This window comes from Streptopelia decaocto (genome assembly GCF_964273445.1).
Source record: "Streptopelia decaocto genome assembly, chromosome: 13".
Taxonomy (NCBI): domain Eukaryota; kingdom Metazoa; phylum Chordata; class Aves; order Columbiformes; family Columbidae; genus Streptopelia; species Streptopelia decaocto.
Genome location: NC_138668.1, coordinates 16,206,906 through 16,221,915, shown reverse-complemented (window position 1 = coordinate 16,221,915; position 15,010 = coordinate 16,206,906). Strand labels below are relative to the sequence as shown.

The following is a 15,010-nucleotide window of genomic DNA, read 5'->3' as shown; positions in this document are numbered from 1 at the left end:
CAAAGACTAGAATAAATAATTCTATTAGGCAATTTTTAATACAGGTAGGACTACTTCAGGTGAATGAGATGCGACAGTTAAATTAGGCTTCGCAGTAAGTGTTTAATATGGATGAGAGGGCTCTTTGTGCTGACACTATCACCTCATGCGTTTCTTCTGGTCAGTTCAAAGTTAACACATATTAGGGTAAACGTTAGTGGAAAAGTTTGGTTTGTATCTTAGAGCTGGGGGCGCGGGAATGGAAAGAATAATATTATGAATCTGAAAAATCTGCAAATCTGAATAAAACAAAATTAATTTCAAGTTCATTACTCCATAAGCTGATAAATTGCTATTAAGCCAATAAAAGCTTACACAGAGCTAATGGACTTGCTTTTAGTCCATACGTTATAGAAGGTAAATAAGAGGATAAACAATTACTTTGGCCATTGTGGGGTGAAAAGGCTGAGACGGCAGAAAGAGGATCAAGGAAGGGGAAAATAATGTGTTGTCATTACTGTGACTAAAAAAAAAAGTAATTTTAGATTTAAATCCATACCGAATTTTCATGAAGCCCGCTGTTGGCTATTTAATACCTACACAAAGGCTGAATCTCACTACACAGAAAGTCTGGCCACAAAAGGAATCTGGTGTGATAGGGAGCCTTAGAGAAACATTTGGCAGCTTCACGGTCACATTCACATGCCATTTTTTGACATTTGTCTTCCAGTGATTCTGAAAGAAAACACAGTAAGTTTGATGTTAGTCTGATGTAATTTGAAATTCCAAACGGAATACCAAGAATTACTACCTCATGTTCCACATTTGCCAGATAAATGGCTCTTAACGTTTCAAGTGCAATAGAAACTGCACTGAGCTTTGGTCAAGCTTCCCATTGTGTTGTGTTCTTCAGGCAGAGCCCCGTGCCGGGACATCTCAGCAACAAAGAACACACCAGCGTGCTTTGGTGCAGTAATATATATGATATCTTGGCAGGGGAAAATAGAATAATTGGATAAAGACTTACATGCTTTTTTCCCCCTCTTTAATAAAGGAAGGCTGATGACTGATTCCTCTTTAGAAAGTGGTATGTGACCCTCCTTGCCTGCCCTGTTGCTCTGGTGAAACTTGAGTTTGGGAAGATATTTTCCATTTCACATATGTTTTAATCTGCTAAAGCACGTGGCATTAAAATTACGTATGTGAAATAAGGGACGCAAAGATGTTGTGTGTTCAGCTTAAACCACCCAGCTTTTTTTATTAAGGCATTTGGTAAGAATGTAAGTAAAGTGTGTTTAAGGACAATAAAATCCATGCGTGGCCATATTTGTTTTATAATTGTAGCGTTGTAATTTAACAGATTTCTTGGCATTAATATTTCTTCTTGGCATGGACTATTTCTTCTACAGAAATACACTTTGATTTTATTGTGCCAAGCCAGAAATGTGTGTTTTTTCTCTCCGCAACTGTCTGTAAACTGAAAACTTCTTGATTATATGTTGTCTTAGTATTTAACACTTTGAAAGCTTAGCTGAATCTCTGCCCAAGATTTATCTAGGAGCAGAACAAGTGTTCAGTTTTGTGAATTAACTCAGATTCTCCGATGAAATGGAAGCATGCTTGATGTATATATGTTGATGCTGCAACCGGCTGCGGTAAGAACTACTCCATTAACTGAGAAGAGCTATTCCTTCTCTCGTTATTGCTCCAAACTTAATCTTCTCCATGCTACACTGGGAACTTTGTTTCAGCTGGCCAGTATTTTTAAAAATCCTCAGCTTCTGGACTGGAGCAGGACCAGAACCTTTACAGCCAAATATAGGGGGAGCGTAACTTGTCAGTTAATCAGGTAATTTGAGAGAAAAGACACTTTTGGTACTTGTGGAGCAGAGGAGGAAATTAGCAAGTAGAGATTCTGTATGAGGTGGATGCTTGAGCAGAGGAAAGGGGTCAATGAAAAGGAGTTAAGGAAATAGTGTCAAAAAGCTTTCCTATGATGTCAGGTCAGGCAAGTTCTAAGCTGAGTTTTGAAATGAGAGGTTTCTGTGTTTTTTCTGTTTGCCTTGAAGCGATGGGGGTCAGAAACTCAGACATGGTGAACAAGTTTATATAAGGGTTGATGTTTTTGTGGTGCAAATAATAACCAATTCTCAAGCTCATTTCCATTCTAGGTAGTGGCATAAAATTACATGCAAAGTAACTTGGAGCTAGCACCTGATTTAAATTAAAACAACAACAACAAACAAGAAGAAAATCCTGGAAAATTTGGGAGTTTCTGAGAAGTTATAGTTTCAAAAAGTCTTTCGAGTGTATTGGAAAATATTTGCTAAAACTTTGGGAGCTGTGAACAAATAATGTAAAAGAAACACTTTTTTCCTGTTAAATGTGTCTTGTTTTTTCCTTTGATATCTCTTTGTCCTTCTCCTTTATACTATAGCACGGCAAGTAAATTACGTTCCAATTTCAGAGCAGTCAGACAAAATTTATCAGGATGTGGTCAGGCATCTGTTGCAACTTGTACACTAATTATGTACATATTTTCAAATTAAAATTCAATGGCTTGTGGATGCGTCACTCCCATAAATAAACATACACATCCAATATTGTATTACCTCAGTGTTTGAAATTGTAAGTTTTAATTGTGAATTCATTCATAAATTGGAGGCAGTAGCAGTGGGCTGGACAAGCGATGAGTAGTAAGTGCCAAATGCTCCTCCATCCTAAATGTACAAGCGGTGTGAAATATTTTCCTCTAAGTAGAAAAAGGATCCTTTTTAAACAGTTCTCATTGTTTTGCCTCCTGTTTGTAGTTGTTCTCCCATGGGAGACTTGCAGGGAATAGCATAACATGAATTCCTCGACATATGTAAATGCCAAGTAAAAAGAGGGGGGTTTTGGTAGTGTTTTCTAAAGCGGTAATAGAAGCTTGTAGATGAGATTTTTCTTTGCTTATGTGTGTCAGTAGGTGGGGATTACGAAGAAGAAACTGCATTCAGTGAGTTGGCATAGCTGTGGAGGCACAGCTTACCCTGGCAAAACACAGCACAAAAGGAAGGATGCTAAAACAAGGATTTTACAGGTAGTCCGATGCTGTCAGCGTTCACTCACCGCACACCACAGCGCTGTCCTCGCACTCCCAGCGGTAAACCTCCGTCTTGGGCTGGCAGCCGGCCCGCTCCGCCCGCCCGTAGCAGCAGTCGTGCTGAAAACAGCACCTGCCAGGCACAGAAAGGAATTGGCCTTAACTCATTCAGTGGTGATTTATGGTCATGTAATCTGGATGGTTTTTATCAGCATGGTTCTACAGGCTGTGGAACAATAAAACAGTCAACACCTGCGAATGTACCAACAGTTCACCTGCTCGGGAATCAAAACAGGGCAATTGATTCATGGATCACCCAGAAAAAATTCTTATTCTTTCATGTAATCAATGCTCAGGAACAGGTCTGGTACACATTGATCTAGCTGAACTTCCTCATAGGGGAAAACACCAGGAATCTTTAAAGCATTCTCACAGATAGACACAATCAACTTCTCTGTTGGTATGCCTGTCTCCGAGCCCATTCAAGAAAAAGATGAAATGCCAGAACAGTCTGTGAGATAATGAATGGGGTATTCTTCTGCCAGTTATAGATGCTTTTGTAACAGTTACTAATAAAGGGACAAGATTCGTTAGGCTGTAGCACACTGTCACAAATGTCACAGCAAAGGCCTTGGAGAGGGGCAGAAAAGCTGAGAGAGGGCGAGATGTTCAGTGATGAATGGGCACAGGTGCTGTTTAATGCCATAATGTAACTAAACCTCTGCTCAGTATAGTGAAAAAATCTGGAAAGCTGCCCAAAGTGATTTCAAAATTGTTCTTGTCATGATTGAGACAAGGAATTCATAGACTTTATCTCACATCGTGGAACTGAACAATACAGGTAAGTGCGTTTTAATGCTTAAGAAAAGAATTGCTCTTCTAGCATGAAGTCATTGCAAGCCCAGAATAGCAAGTGGGGAGTTAATGAGGATCTGAAATTAGAGAGCTCGGAAGTTTTTGCTGCAAACTATACTCTTTTGTTTGTTTTTGACTCAGGAGGAACAGGATGTAACCGTGAGCTCGTTCCATCCAGTCATTCCGTTGTCTCCTGGTAGCCTAAACCCATCGTATTACAGTAGGCACATGATGTTTAGATGGTGTTTATTTTGCCTGAGGAATTGGTGTCTGCAATAGAAAAAGTCAATGCTGCGAGCTCTCATTTGCAATTACTGGGTTTTTTCCTATGCTTATTAAATAATTACTTGGTAACCCCACACGAATCTCCATTTAAAGATCCTGCGGTATGTAACAGCTGAACAGCACATGGCTGTGAAGTAGCTCCATAGGTTCATTTCATGCATTGAACTTAAAAGAAATTGATTTCTACTATGATGTCTTTGTAGCAGTACTAAGGTAAATGAACCAGGAAATACAGCTTTTGCTGTAGTGCAGTCTATCTTCATGTGTTATGAAAATTGTTAGAATTACTTCTAAGGATTTTAGATAAAAATAGGTGCATAAGGATTTTACAGTGTATGTTATGAGTGCAACATATGATTGTCTCCATTGGAAAGCTTATGAGTGGCAGGCAAAACTATAAACTGCACTATTATTTGAATAATTCCATTACAGACGCTCTTTCTTCAGATTAAGTATTTCTGCATTTTCACTTGACTTGCTGTCAGCCATAATTGTGAATGCAAACAGCCCACAAAGTAGCTCAAAACTTGAAATGGAACTTGGTGCGAATGTTTGCGTGTCCGTCCAGCCGGTGCGGTTCTCAGTTCCACACCCGTGCGGCGGGGGAGTTCAGTTCTCAACATTCGGGAGCTGGGGAAGCCCAGACCCCAACCAGCTCAACACCGGCTGTGCAGAAGCAGCTTCTTGCCACTATGGGACTTTCACAAAGTGCAAAACTGGCCTACAATGAAAGATCTGCAAACTGCATGTTCTCCATCCTTATCTTCAGGTGATCAGAAGGAACGCTCGCCCCCTCTTTTTGTGTGCCTTCCCAGTCAGTGAAGTAGTGACTGCGTTTTACAGAATTGTCTTTAACAGATTACACACCCAAAAACTTGAAATATGTAGGCAAAGATTTGAGGTGTTTCAGGTCTAGTCACAACTAGAATCTTTATGGAAAAAAAGAAAAAAACAGATTTGAACTTTCCATAAATTTTACCCTAAATGTGAGTATCAGGGGGTTTATTTTCAATTTACCATGTATCTGTCTGATATGTTAAAACTTGAGATGTCACAGACAGTGGGGAAATGTGTATATATATGATATATTTATTTATCTTTAAGTTGATAAACTTGAAAATATAAACCCTTTACTTAACTGCTGTAACTGGAAAATCATCTTCCTGTCAGCTTATGTTCAACTATAAGTTAAATAGATGGTGGTTCAAGATGCTGAGATTTAGTACTAAATACAAAGGTCTGGTTTTAGAATTTAGTAGCAATTCATAATTCCTTTTATTCAAAAGTTATTTTTCAACAGGTTGAATTTTTCAAAATGTATGTGTTATTTGGAATACTAACAAGATGAATGGAGAGCAGTAGAATCAACAGATTTTTCAATTGTAATTTTTATTTTTATCTATAACTTGGATGCTCGAGCTTTAAAGCTTCTCCAAGAAGACTTTAGTTCTTCAGCTCTTGGCCAAACAGCAACAGCAAAGAAACTCAATTGTACTGTGAATCCAGTATTAGTGCAATGAGTTGGAGTGAAACAAGTAAGACTCATGTACATCTACAGCAACACATGAATGAGCCAGAGTTTCTTCGCAGTCTGAGGGCTGTTTAAACTCAGTTCCCTCACTGGTGTTAAATAGGCCTAATTCATACTTTAGTCCTTTTACTCTGTCACCTGCAAACATTCAGCACTGAATTACTCAGACACGCAGTTACCTTACCAGTCCACTCTGTCCTTGGGCCATCCCTTCCCGCCCAGCCCGCAGTAGCAGCCGTAGCGCAGGTAGGCGAAGGGAGATCGTCCTGTGGAGCATCGAATGGCTCCGGCTAATTCAAGAATTCCTCTTCGATGTCTCAAACCGGCTTCTCCAAAAGCACTTTTGTAAACTGTGGAAGAAAAACTCCTTATTGAATCAAACACACAGGTATAGTTTTCATTTTTTTAAAAAAAAACTTTCATAATGAATGAAAATGCATGAAAACAACGCAGTTTTCTTTGTGATGTTGTGCGGCCATCCTGCTTGACCCTGTCCCTTTGTACCCCGGTCTGTAGAGAGCGGAGTCCTGAACAACATCCCCAATTCCTGCAGACCCAGGAGCGCCCTCACTCACCTGAGTTTAAAAAAAGTGACAAAAACCAATCATACAATACATAGAACTATGGAAATAATAGGACTGTCGGTAGGATGTCGGTAGGGTTGGTGTCCTAGCGACGTGATAAAATTTCCCAAGTATTTTATCAGAACTGTGGAATACAGACTGAAGTGAAATTCTACATCTTTCCAAGTGTTTCATGATTAAGGTATGTTTGTAGAATTTTCTATGTGGTTTTGTTTGTTTTTCTGAAGTCTTCACATTTCTCTCTGTGGACAAGAGTGTTCCCGTAGGTTTGCATGGTGTGCGCTGCGTGCTTGAGGGCCACTGCTCTGCTAACATTAGATCCACAAGCACTGCAGTATTTCCTCCTTATAACATGCAATTTTGCCCATCGTGTTATTTTGTGGAATGTCATGCTTTACATTTGTACAAATAGGTCCTTTATGATGGGGTTCTGGTTTTCCTCATTTTTAGACAAGCCACATAACTGGTGGGGGTGATGGATGGCTGTAGAGCAGGGAAACAAGCAGGTCTTTGGAGTCATTTCCAGGGAAATGAGAATGATGCTTATTTTTTTCTGTGTCATTTTGAGTGTCGTTGAAGGGATTCTCACCATTATTTTTCCAGAACAAGACTATTTAGGAACTTGGTTTTCACTATCCTATGTCAGTACTAGAGCAGTAGGTCCAGGACAGCAGATACATGTTGAGACACCAGGTGACTTTTTTAGAGCTTCGTATCACCCTTCGGGTTGAGCTAACACATCGGAGACCCGGAACGGGAACAGGCGGCGCTTCCTTGCACTGCAGGCTCCAAGCTATTTGCAGCAATTTTTCAGAAGCTGGATGAGTACAAAATCAATTAGTGGAAGGCTGCTCGTTAGAGTTGTCTTACTAATTAAACTAATGATTTATTTTGGTATGAGAACAGTTTATAAACCTCGACTCTCAGTACTGGATACAGATTAGCAAAGATATAAAGCTTTAAGAAGTGGTAATATCTGTGAGAGAGGTAGCACAACAAAATATTTAGACTGTCATTGAAGGCTTTGACATTTCTTTTCCTACAGAAGAACTATATGATTATGCAATTTGTATATAATCTGTATAATCATGTAATCTATTATAACAGACTAACTAATAGACTAATCTATTATGATACATTATAAGATTAACTATAATCTGCTAATGGAAGATCTACCATAAGAGTATTGTTCCCAGCACAGTTGAGTAACCTGAAACACTGTGGTGCTGGTGACCTCCGGCACTCGTCAGTTCATGAAATGAAGGAATTTAAGCAGCTCATGAAATCACCTCACTAAGAAACACAATTGGTGTGTATGTGAGAATGGTAATAAAAGCTTTAGAAAGAATGGTTAGAGCTAATCCTTTCTCAGAACAACAGCCAGGCTTCCTAAGACTATAGTCAGTGCTTGTCTGACCGGCGGCTGCTCCCCGATCTTGTTCCCTCCTGCCCTGCGGGTGTGTGACCGGGGAGAGGACGCTGGAACGGGAGAGCTTCAACCGGCCTGTGCGTCGCTGGCCGTACATCAGCAGCAATTGCATCCTGAGGAGCTCAAAAAAGCTTCCTTGGCTGTGTGCTCGCTTGCAGATTCATTCAAAACCTGTCCCAGTGGCGCTAAAACTTCCTTGCTGAGGTAGTGAAAGGTGTGTCTCGTGGCTCCCCGTCCAGGGCGTTACAGAGCTGTTCTGCTAAGAAGATCCTCTCACGCTTTCCCAAGGGCTCCACAGGGTGAGCTGGGTGGACTCTGGCTCCTGTAGTTCCAGGTGTCAAAATAACAGTCACGCTGTGGAACTGACACATGATGTTCTCATTCCATTGCAGCTCTGACTCTGCGGTTCAGCTCTGGCTAGCAGAAGCATCCACTGGAGTATAACTGGATTCTTATCTCTGTGAAGCGTTGAAAGCGTTATCTTCGCTGTCGGGACGGGTTCCGTAAATCCGCGGCTGGTAAAGACCTGCAGCGAGGCTGCGGCGTTACAGATGGCAAGTGCTTAGATTCTCAAACGTTCAGTGCGATTGGCGAGACTCCGGTAGCTCGGGGGCCGCGGTGGTGAATCGGCACAGCTGGGGCTGCTCTGCGGGACACCAGTGGCTCTGAACAAAGTGAAGAACTTGTACATTGTGTCTCCGTTCTGGGCGGGTTGGGAAGGATGAGACAGCAGAGCTACAGCACAGGGGGAGGAAGCGGAGAACTTCCAAGTCATATTCCTGGCTGCATCAGAGAACTGTTTGCCAACTTTGGACAGATCCCTTGATTTAAATCCACATAAAGTGGAAGTGATTAATTGTTTACCCCTGGAAGAGCTCAGGTATAGATCTTTCAAATGTGCCATGTAAGTTAAAGAAAAGGAAGTGAACCTTTTGTCCTTGCAATTTGTTTGTGTTACAGCATCTATACATCCAGGTATAAACCATGACTATTGTACTGTAGATAACTCTGACGTGGCTGAAGGAAAAGTCTCTGTCCCAACAGCTTTGTTATCTGAGTTTAGTGAAAGTGACAAAAAACAATCATAGAATACATAGAACTATGGAAATAACAGGACCGTCAGTAGGGTGCTGGTAGGGTTGGTATATCATTGACATCCTAAAATTTCCCAAGTGTTTTATGAGAACTGTGGAATACAGTCAGAGACTGAAGTGAAATTCTGCCTCTTTCCAAGTGTTTCATGATTAAGGTATGTTTGTAGAATCTTCCGTATGGTTTTGTTGGTTTTTCTGAAGTCTTCACATTTCTCCTGTGGACAAGAGTGTTGTGTAGGTTCGGTTCTGCGTTCCTGAGGGAGCCGCGTTGTCCTGCTGTGTCTGCTCCGTCCCTTGTTTTTGCCGTGCGCATTGTGTGCAGCTCTATCAAACCCAACATTCTGGGCAGGGGAAAGGGAGGGAACCGGATTGCGTTGATTTTCATTTCATTGCTTTGTAATGTCTATGAAAATAACCAAACCCACATTGTTTTGGTAGGTAGATATCACAGGCAGTAAGTACAACTAAGTATACAAAAATAATTTACAATTGGACAATTCGAGTCCACTCTTGTTACGGCTTTTAATATTCTTGTAATACTTAATTCCAGTGTTTATTGAATAAGAGGAATTGGAACTTTGTTAAAGTTTCAGCTGCTCTAATTCTTGAAAGAAAACTTGAAAGATATTTGGGAAAGGAAAAAAATCTTATGAGAGATGAGTCCGTCAGCAAACTCAGATTGAACTGAATGTGATGCAGCTGCTTTCAAAGTGAAGGCTGAAGGGGAACCAAGCCCATACCAATCCCGAGGCCGCTTCAGGCACCATAAAGTAGCAGATGGGGAAGGAAAAATCCCCAAACAAATGTATGCAGTTGTCTTTGTGATCGTAATGACTGAGCCAGAGAGATCAGAAGCCATGAGGTGATTTTTGAAGACTGAAATTAAGTAAACACTAAAGGCAGCCTGAGAGAAAGTAAGTAATGACATTATACTCGTGTTGTGCTTGGTTCAAATTTGAAAGTGTAACTCTTGTGCTGGTGCCCGGCCCCGTTTGGGGGGTTTCAGCTTCAGCTTCGTTTGCTGCCTGCGGAAGCTCTTGGGAGTTCAGACTGTGCTCAGTGCTGGATGTTGTTATGTCTTTGCAAGACCTTTTCCACTGTACCCTCCTACTCTCCTCTTTTCCTGGTTTTCTGAGTAGCTCACAATACTAGTTAAAGATCCAGGCCCTTCCATTTCCATATGCATAGAGGAAAACCCCCATTTTAGAGACACATGAATTTTTTGTGAAAGGTCAATATTTCCCACAACACTTTACTCTTTGCAGTGGGCACAATGCAAACGTAATTATTTTTGCAGATATGTAATAACATTTTTATTAAGATGCACAACTTTGCGTAACTATGATACATCACTACATGAATCATTAGCATCTAATGCAGTCTGATGTTTTGTGGGTTTTAAAATAAGTTAAAATAAGTCAAAGACTGAGGCTACAAAACCATTTTTTGATGTTAAATGTGTAAGATTTTCGACATTGACGTTTCCTTTGCACAGTCATAGTGCTCCAGTCGTTCAGAATTTGAAACTTGGGAATAAGCAGACTTGCTGATGCAGAAGTAGAAACCTTTGACCTGTATGTATTATAGAAACTTCTCTTTTTTTTGTTTAGATTTTTTTCCTTGGGTTTCATCTGTTTTCGCCTCATCTTGTTGCCCAGACCATCTCCACAAACGGTGGTCACGTAGACATTTTTTTGAAAGGACCAATTTGCGTGTTTTGATCCCGTGGACCAAGGCAAGAGGTGAATCAATCCCCGTCCCCCTGGCTGCCCGGGTGGGACAGAGCCCGGCCCTGTGGGTCACCCTGGGCTGGCAGGAGCCGCCAAACACCCTTTCTTTGCCTTCCGGAACGTTCCTGGTGAGGTTTGCACCGTGCAGAGGATGAAGCCCGGAGGAAGATCCGCACGCGGACGGAATAACCGGGGCACGCTGAGGTCAGCGGTGGAACTGGGGCAGTGAGCTCCGTGGGACCTCAAGTTGGCCCCGTTACGCAAACACCCGCCCGCAGGGGCTTTAACCGCGCGGCTGCCTCTTCCCAGCCCCGCCGCGTCCTGGGCACGGAGTCTCTTGTAAGAACAAACCGAGGCTCTTGTCCTTAGGATCCTTCTATTGGCAAGATTTGCTTTGGTGAATTTGCAAGGGTGGAGGAATGAATAAAAAAAGTGCAGGAAGACAAAAGAGAATCTCTTAATTACGGCAGCTGAATGCTATTCTGGAAAGCTGGATTTTATTCTTAGCGCTGTCAGAGAGGTTCAGCGTGAGGTTAGTTCAATCACTTTAAAACAATACCTGTTGGTGTTTACTAATAGGATACTCGCAGCCTGTGGAATATCCTGGGGCTGGGGCACCGAACTAGTGCAACACTCAAGCCATACTTGGAGTAGTTGAAGTTCCACATGATTTAGGCAGCTATAGCTAAAATCGGGTTCTAACTTGTCACCGCAGGAACCCAGAATTAATGCTACCTCTCTGAAATAGAGGGATGATAATATAGTTTCATAGAAGTGTGAAAGAAATAAGTACATTCAGACACTATACTGATGAGTACCTTAGAAAACCTATGAGGAAACGAACTGTAAATTATTACAACTGGTCTTTAATACTGCCTAATAAATAGGACGTAGGATTAAAAAAATAAATAAATACGTGCAAAGTAAGTAGTCAGCTATGCTCAGCGTGAGGCAGGGGTTCTTTAATTACATTCTCACATCATAACCGATTCATAAAGACTGACTCATTCTGCAGAATAACCCAGTTCTGGTTTTGTAGGCAAACTCAGCTCTAGCAGCTCCTGGCTTTTCAGCGCTGTGTAACACCAGCGCTCTGAGACGCGCTCCATGCTCACCAGCAGAGCGTGGGCAAATGTGCTGGCTTGTAGATACATTATTATTACACGTTCAAGCTGCAGTCTGACTTTAAATACTGTTTTTGGGGGGGTTTTAACACACTTGCACATTGCAGGTGAACTTTAAAGCAGTAATGTGGGATCCCCAGCACGACTACCCTGCTGCAGTGAAGCTGAGGCTGGACGGGCTGCCCGCAGCCCCAGCTCCGCGCTCTCCGCTCGGGCGCGTTACCCCGCGTTCTGCCCGAGCGCCTTGGGTGGTCTGTGAAAGTGTAAGATTTCTTTTCCAAGCCTGAAGGTGTTCACTGGCCATGAGCACTTCTAACGCTCCTTCCTCTCCCTCCTCCTCCTCCTCCTGCCTTCCCCCAGGCGCCACCAGCTCCATCCCTGCGGGGCCGGAGCACCCGGAGCCGGGCGGGCGCGTCCGGAGGCGCTGCGGGATGGGGCCGCTTCCCCGCCGGGAGGGACCGGCTCCCGCCGCCCCGGGGCCCCCGCGGCCGCTCTACTCACCGGTCCCCAGCAGCAGCAGCAGCGGCAGCGCCGGGCAGCGGGGTCCCATGGCGGTGCGGGCTCCGGGCAGGGGTGCGGGCTCCGGGCAGGGGTGCGGGCTCCGGGCAGGGGTGCGGGCTCCGGGCAGGGGTGCGGGCTCCGGGCAGGGGTGAGGGCTCCGGGCAGGGGTGAGGGCTCCGGGCAGGGGTGAGGGCTCCGGGCAGGGGTGCGGGCTCCGGGCAGGGGTGAGGGCTCCGGGCAGGGGTGCGGGCTCCGGGCAGGGGTGAGGGCTCCGGGCAGGGTGCGGGCTCCGGGCAGGGTGCGGGCTCCGCGGGGTCCGGGCTCCGGGCAGGGTGCGGTGGTGTGAGGCAGAGCCGCCGCGGGCCGGCTATAAGAGCCGCTTTGTGCCCCGCGCCGGGTCCCGCAGCCCCAGCCCGGGCTCTGTCCGTCTGTCCGTCTGCCCGGGAGGAGGAGCCGCCGCCGGGACCCGTCACTGGCAGCGAGCGCCGCGCAGCCCCGAGCGAACCTGAGCTGGGGTCTCCGCTCCGCTCCTCCAGGATTTTCTTGCTCCGGGAGCTATAATTTATTTCCGAATCACAGCACTTCCCAGATAATTTAATCTAGATGCGAAGAGTTCCGATGGCAGTGAACTGCTTTGCAAGTTATTCCATTGGTCAACTGTAACCAGTGCTGTAACATGCACTGTACTTGTGGTCTGGATTTGCCCAATTTCATCTCCTGATTGCTGCTTTCCATGGAGGACTAAAGAACGACCAACTGCTAAACTGGTTATGGATATTTGTAGCTTGATCAAAATAACTTTTTAACCTTCCCTCAAACAAAATAGCATCTCATATTAAGTATTTTTTAATACGTGTAATCGTCACATATATTTTCCCTTTCCAACTCTTGTATTATTTTGTAAAACCTACAACTAGAGGCCATTTGGCAATGACCGTTTCATTGCCCCTCTCAGCACACGGACAATACCACTTGCTTTTATGTGATTTTTCCTTGCTTGTATGTTCCAAGTATTTAATCAAATCTTCTATTATTGTGCTGCAACCAGTGCATTTCCTGACAGTTGTTCAAGCAACCAGGACCCCTGAAATATTTGTGTGTGTGTGTGTGTTTTATTTTATTTGCCTTTTTTTTTCTAACTTGGCATTATTAAATTGCAGGATATGACCCCCGTTGGATCCCATGCACTGCTGGGGTAAGGAAAGATAGATAAAACCAACGTTTTTTTACAGCACTTATCAAGACCTCGTTCTTGGCCATGTCATCTTCCTATTGGAAAGCAGCTGGTGTTTTTTTTGTAGTGAATGGTATTTTCATTAAAGAAATAACATGTTTTTTTCATACACGTATAAAGGATAACTCTACTTTTGCATTCAAACACTCTGATTTCTGCGTTGTATTATTCCTTGTTAATCAGAAGTAGAAAATCATACGTGGTGTGACTCCAAAAGACAAAAAGCATGCGCGGGCAGATTTGTTTTTGTTATGGTCTCATTAATCCACACTGTCTGAAATATGTTTGTGTTGGCACCGGTCAGGGAAGCGTGGGGTAGATGTGGAAGCTCCTCAGTTTGAGGTCGGATGTCGAGAGGCCTTCGCGCGCCCGATCCCGCTTTGCGCGCCCGATCCAGCTTCGCGCGCCCGATCCCGCTTCGCGCGCCTGATCCCGCTTTGCGCGCCCGATCCAGCTTCGCGCGCCCGATCCAGCTTCGCGCGCCCGATCCCGCTTTGCGCGCCTGATCCCGCTTTGCGCGCCCGATCCCGCTTCGCGCGCCTGATCCTGCTTTGCGCGCCCGATCCAGCTTCACGCGCCTGATCCCGCTTTGCGCACCCGATCCCGCTTTGCGCACCCGATCCCGCTTTGCGCACCCGATCCCGCTTTGCGCACCCGATCCCGCTTTGCGCACCCGATCCCGCTTCGCGCAGCCATGCGCAGAGCGCCAGGAACGGCGCGGCAGCCGTGCCGACCCGTGACAGGGCCGAAGGGGTTCCAGCTGGAGAGCTCGTGTTCCGCACAGGAGGAGGCTGTTGGGGGGCTGCTGTGACGTGAGCTTCTGCTGGTCAACACCAAGTCCTTGTGACACGAGGTGCCGTGATGTGCCCGCAGCTGGTCCTTCTGTCCGTCTGTCGGGCGTTCCAGACACAGCAGCCCACAGCTACCAACGTTGTTTCCTCAGAGACAGCCCAGAGCACTAGCGAACAGGATCTGTGTCAGCCATCAGTGTTGTCACTGGTCCTGAGAACCCACGGTAATGCATTAACACAAGTCAAAACAGAAAACGCATCTATTGGGGATGGATTTATTTTTTTTAAGATTTCATTGCTACTGCCATCAACTTGGTCAAAGCAATTTTCCTATTAGTCATGGAGTCGCATCGCTAATTACTGTTACTCTATTTTCATACTGTCACTTATACTGCATGTGTTTACCGACTCTTCCGGTCAGTAAGTCACACCTATTAGAACGTTTTAATGGTGCTCACCAGCAGTTTGGTGAGACTGCCAGATAAACAGTATCCCATCCAGCATACCATTGCATATGACAATGAAAACAGAGTCCGGGGAGCAAGAGGAATTGCATTTCCCATTTGTTCTTCAGCAGACTGATGCAATGTGTTAGTGACCGGGGTTACCGCAGCTGGTACGTTTTTCTCGCAAGGAAAGTAATCTTAAAACCACTGAAATATCAAGTGAGGCTGAAATGCTCAGACTACAGCTGCTTCTGTTAGAAAGCAGAGAAGGATGTGAATGGCAAAAACTACACGAAGTGATGCGGTAGGGAATGCAGATCAGGAGCTCTGAGTTCCTGTGAGTTG

General features: G+C 44.4%; 1 protein-coding gene across 1 annotated transcript; it reads right to left on the bottom strand.

The window, feature by feature from the left end:
• Nucleotides 1-19: 19 nt before the first annotated feature.
• PLA2G10 (phospholipase A2 group X) lies at nt 20-12,851 on the bottom strand. Its single transcript, XM_082064778.1, has 5 exons — nt 12,494-12,851; nt 12,195-12,266; nt 5,917-6,082; nt 3,088-3,194; nt 20-714 (listed from the first exon to the last, which is right to left on the bottom strand). Exons 2-5 carry the CDS (start codon nt 12,241-12,243, stop codon nt 569-571), a joined length of 468 nt encoding a protein of 155 aa, XP_081920904.1. The 5' UTR covers nt 12,244-12,266; nt 12,494-12,851; the 3' UTR covers nt 20-568.
• Between the last annotated feature and the right edge of the window lie 2,159 nt (nt 12,852-15,010).

Excerpts from the sequence above, each read along its gene's own strand:
- PLA2G10 (XM_082064778.1), bottom strand. The coding sequence starts at position 12,243 with ATGGGACCCCGCTGCCCGGCGCTGCCGCTGCTGCTGCTGCTGGGGACC. Across the intron at positions 3,195-5,916 it reads CCCAAGGACAGAGTGGACTG|GTGCTGTTTTCAGCACGACT; the intron begins GTAAGGTAACTG and ends TGTGCCTGGCAG. Across the intron at positions 715-3,087 it reads GGACAGCGCTGTGGTGTGCG|AATCACTGGAAGACAAATGT; the intron begins GTGAGTGAACGC and ends GTTTTCTTTCAG.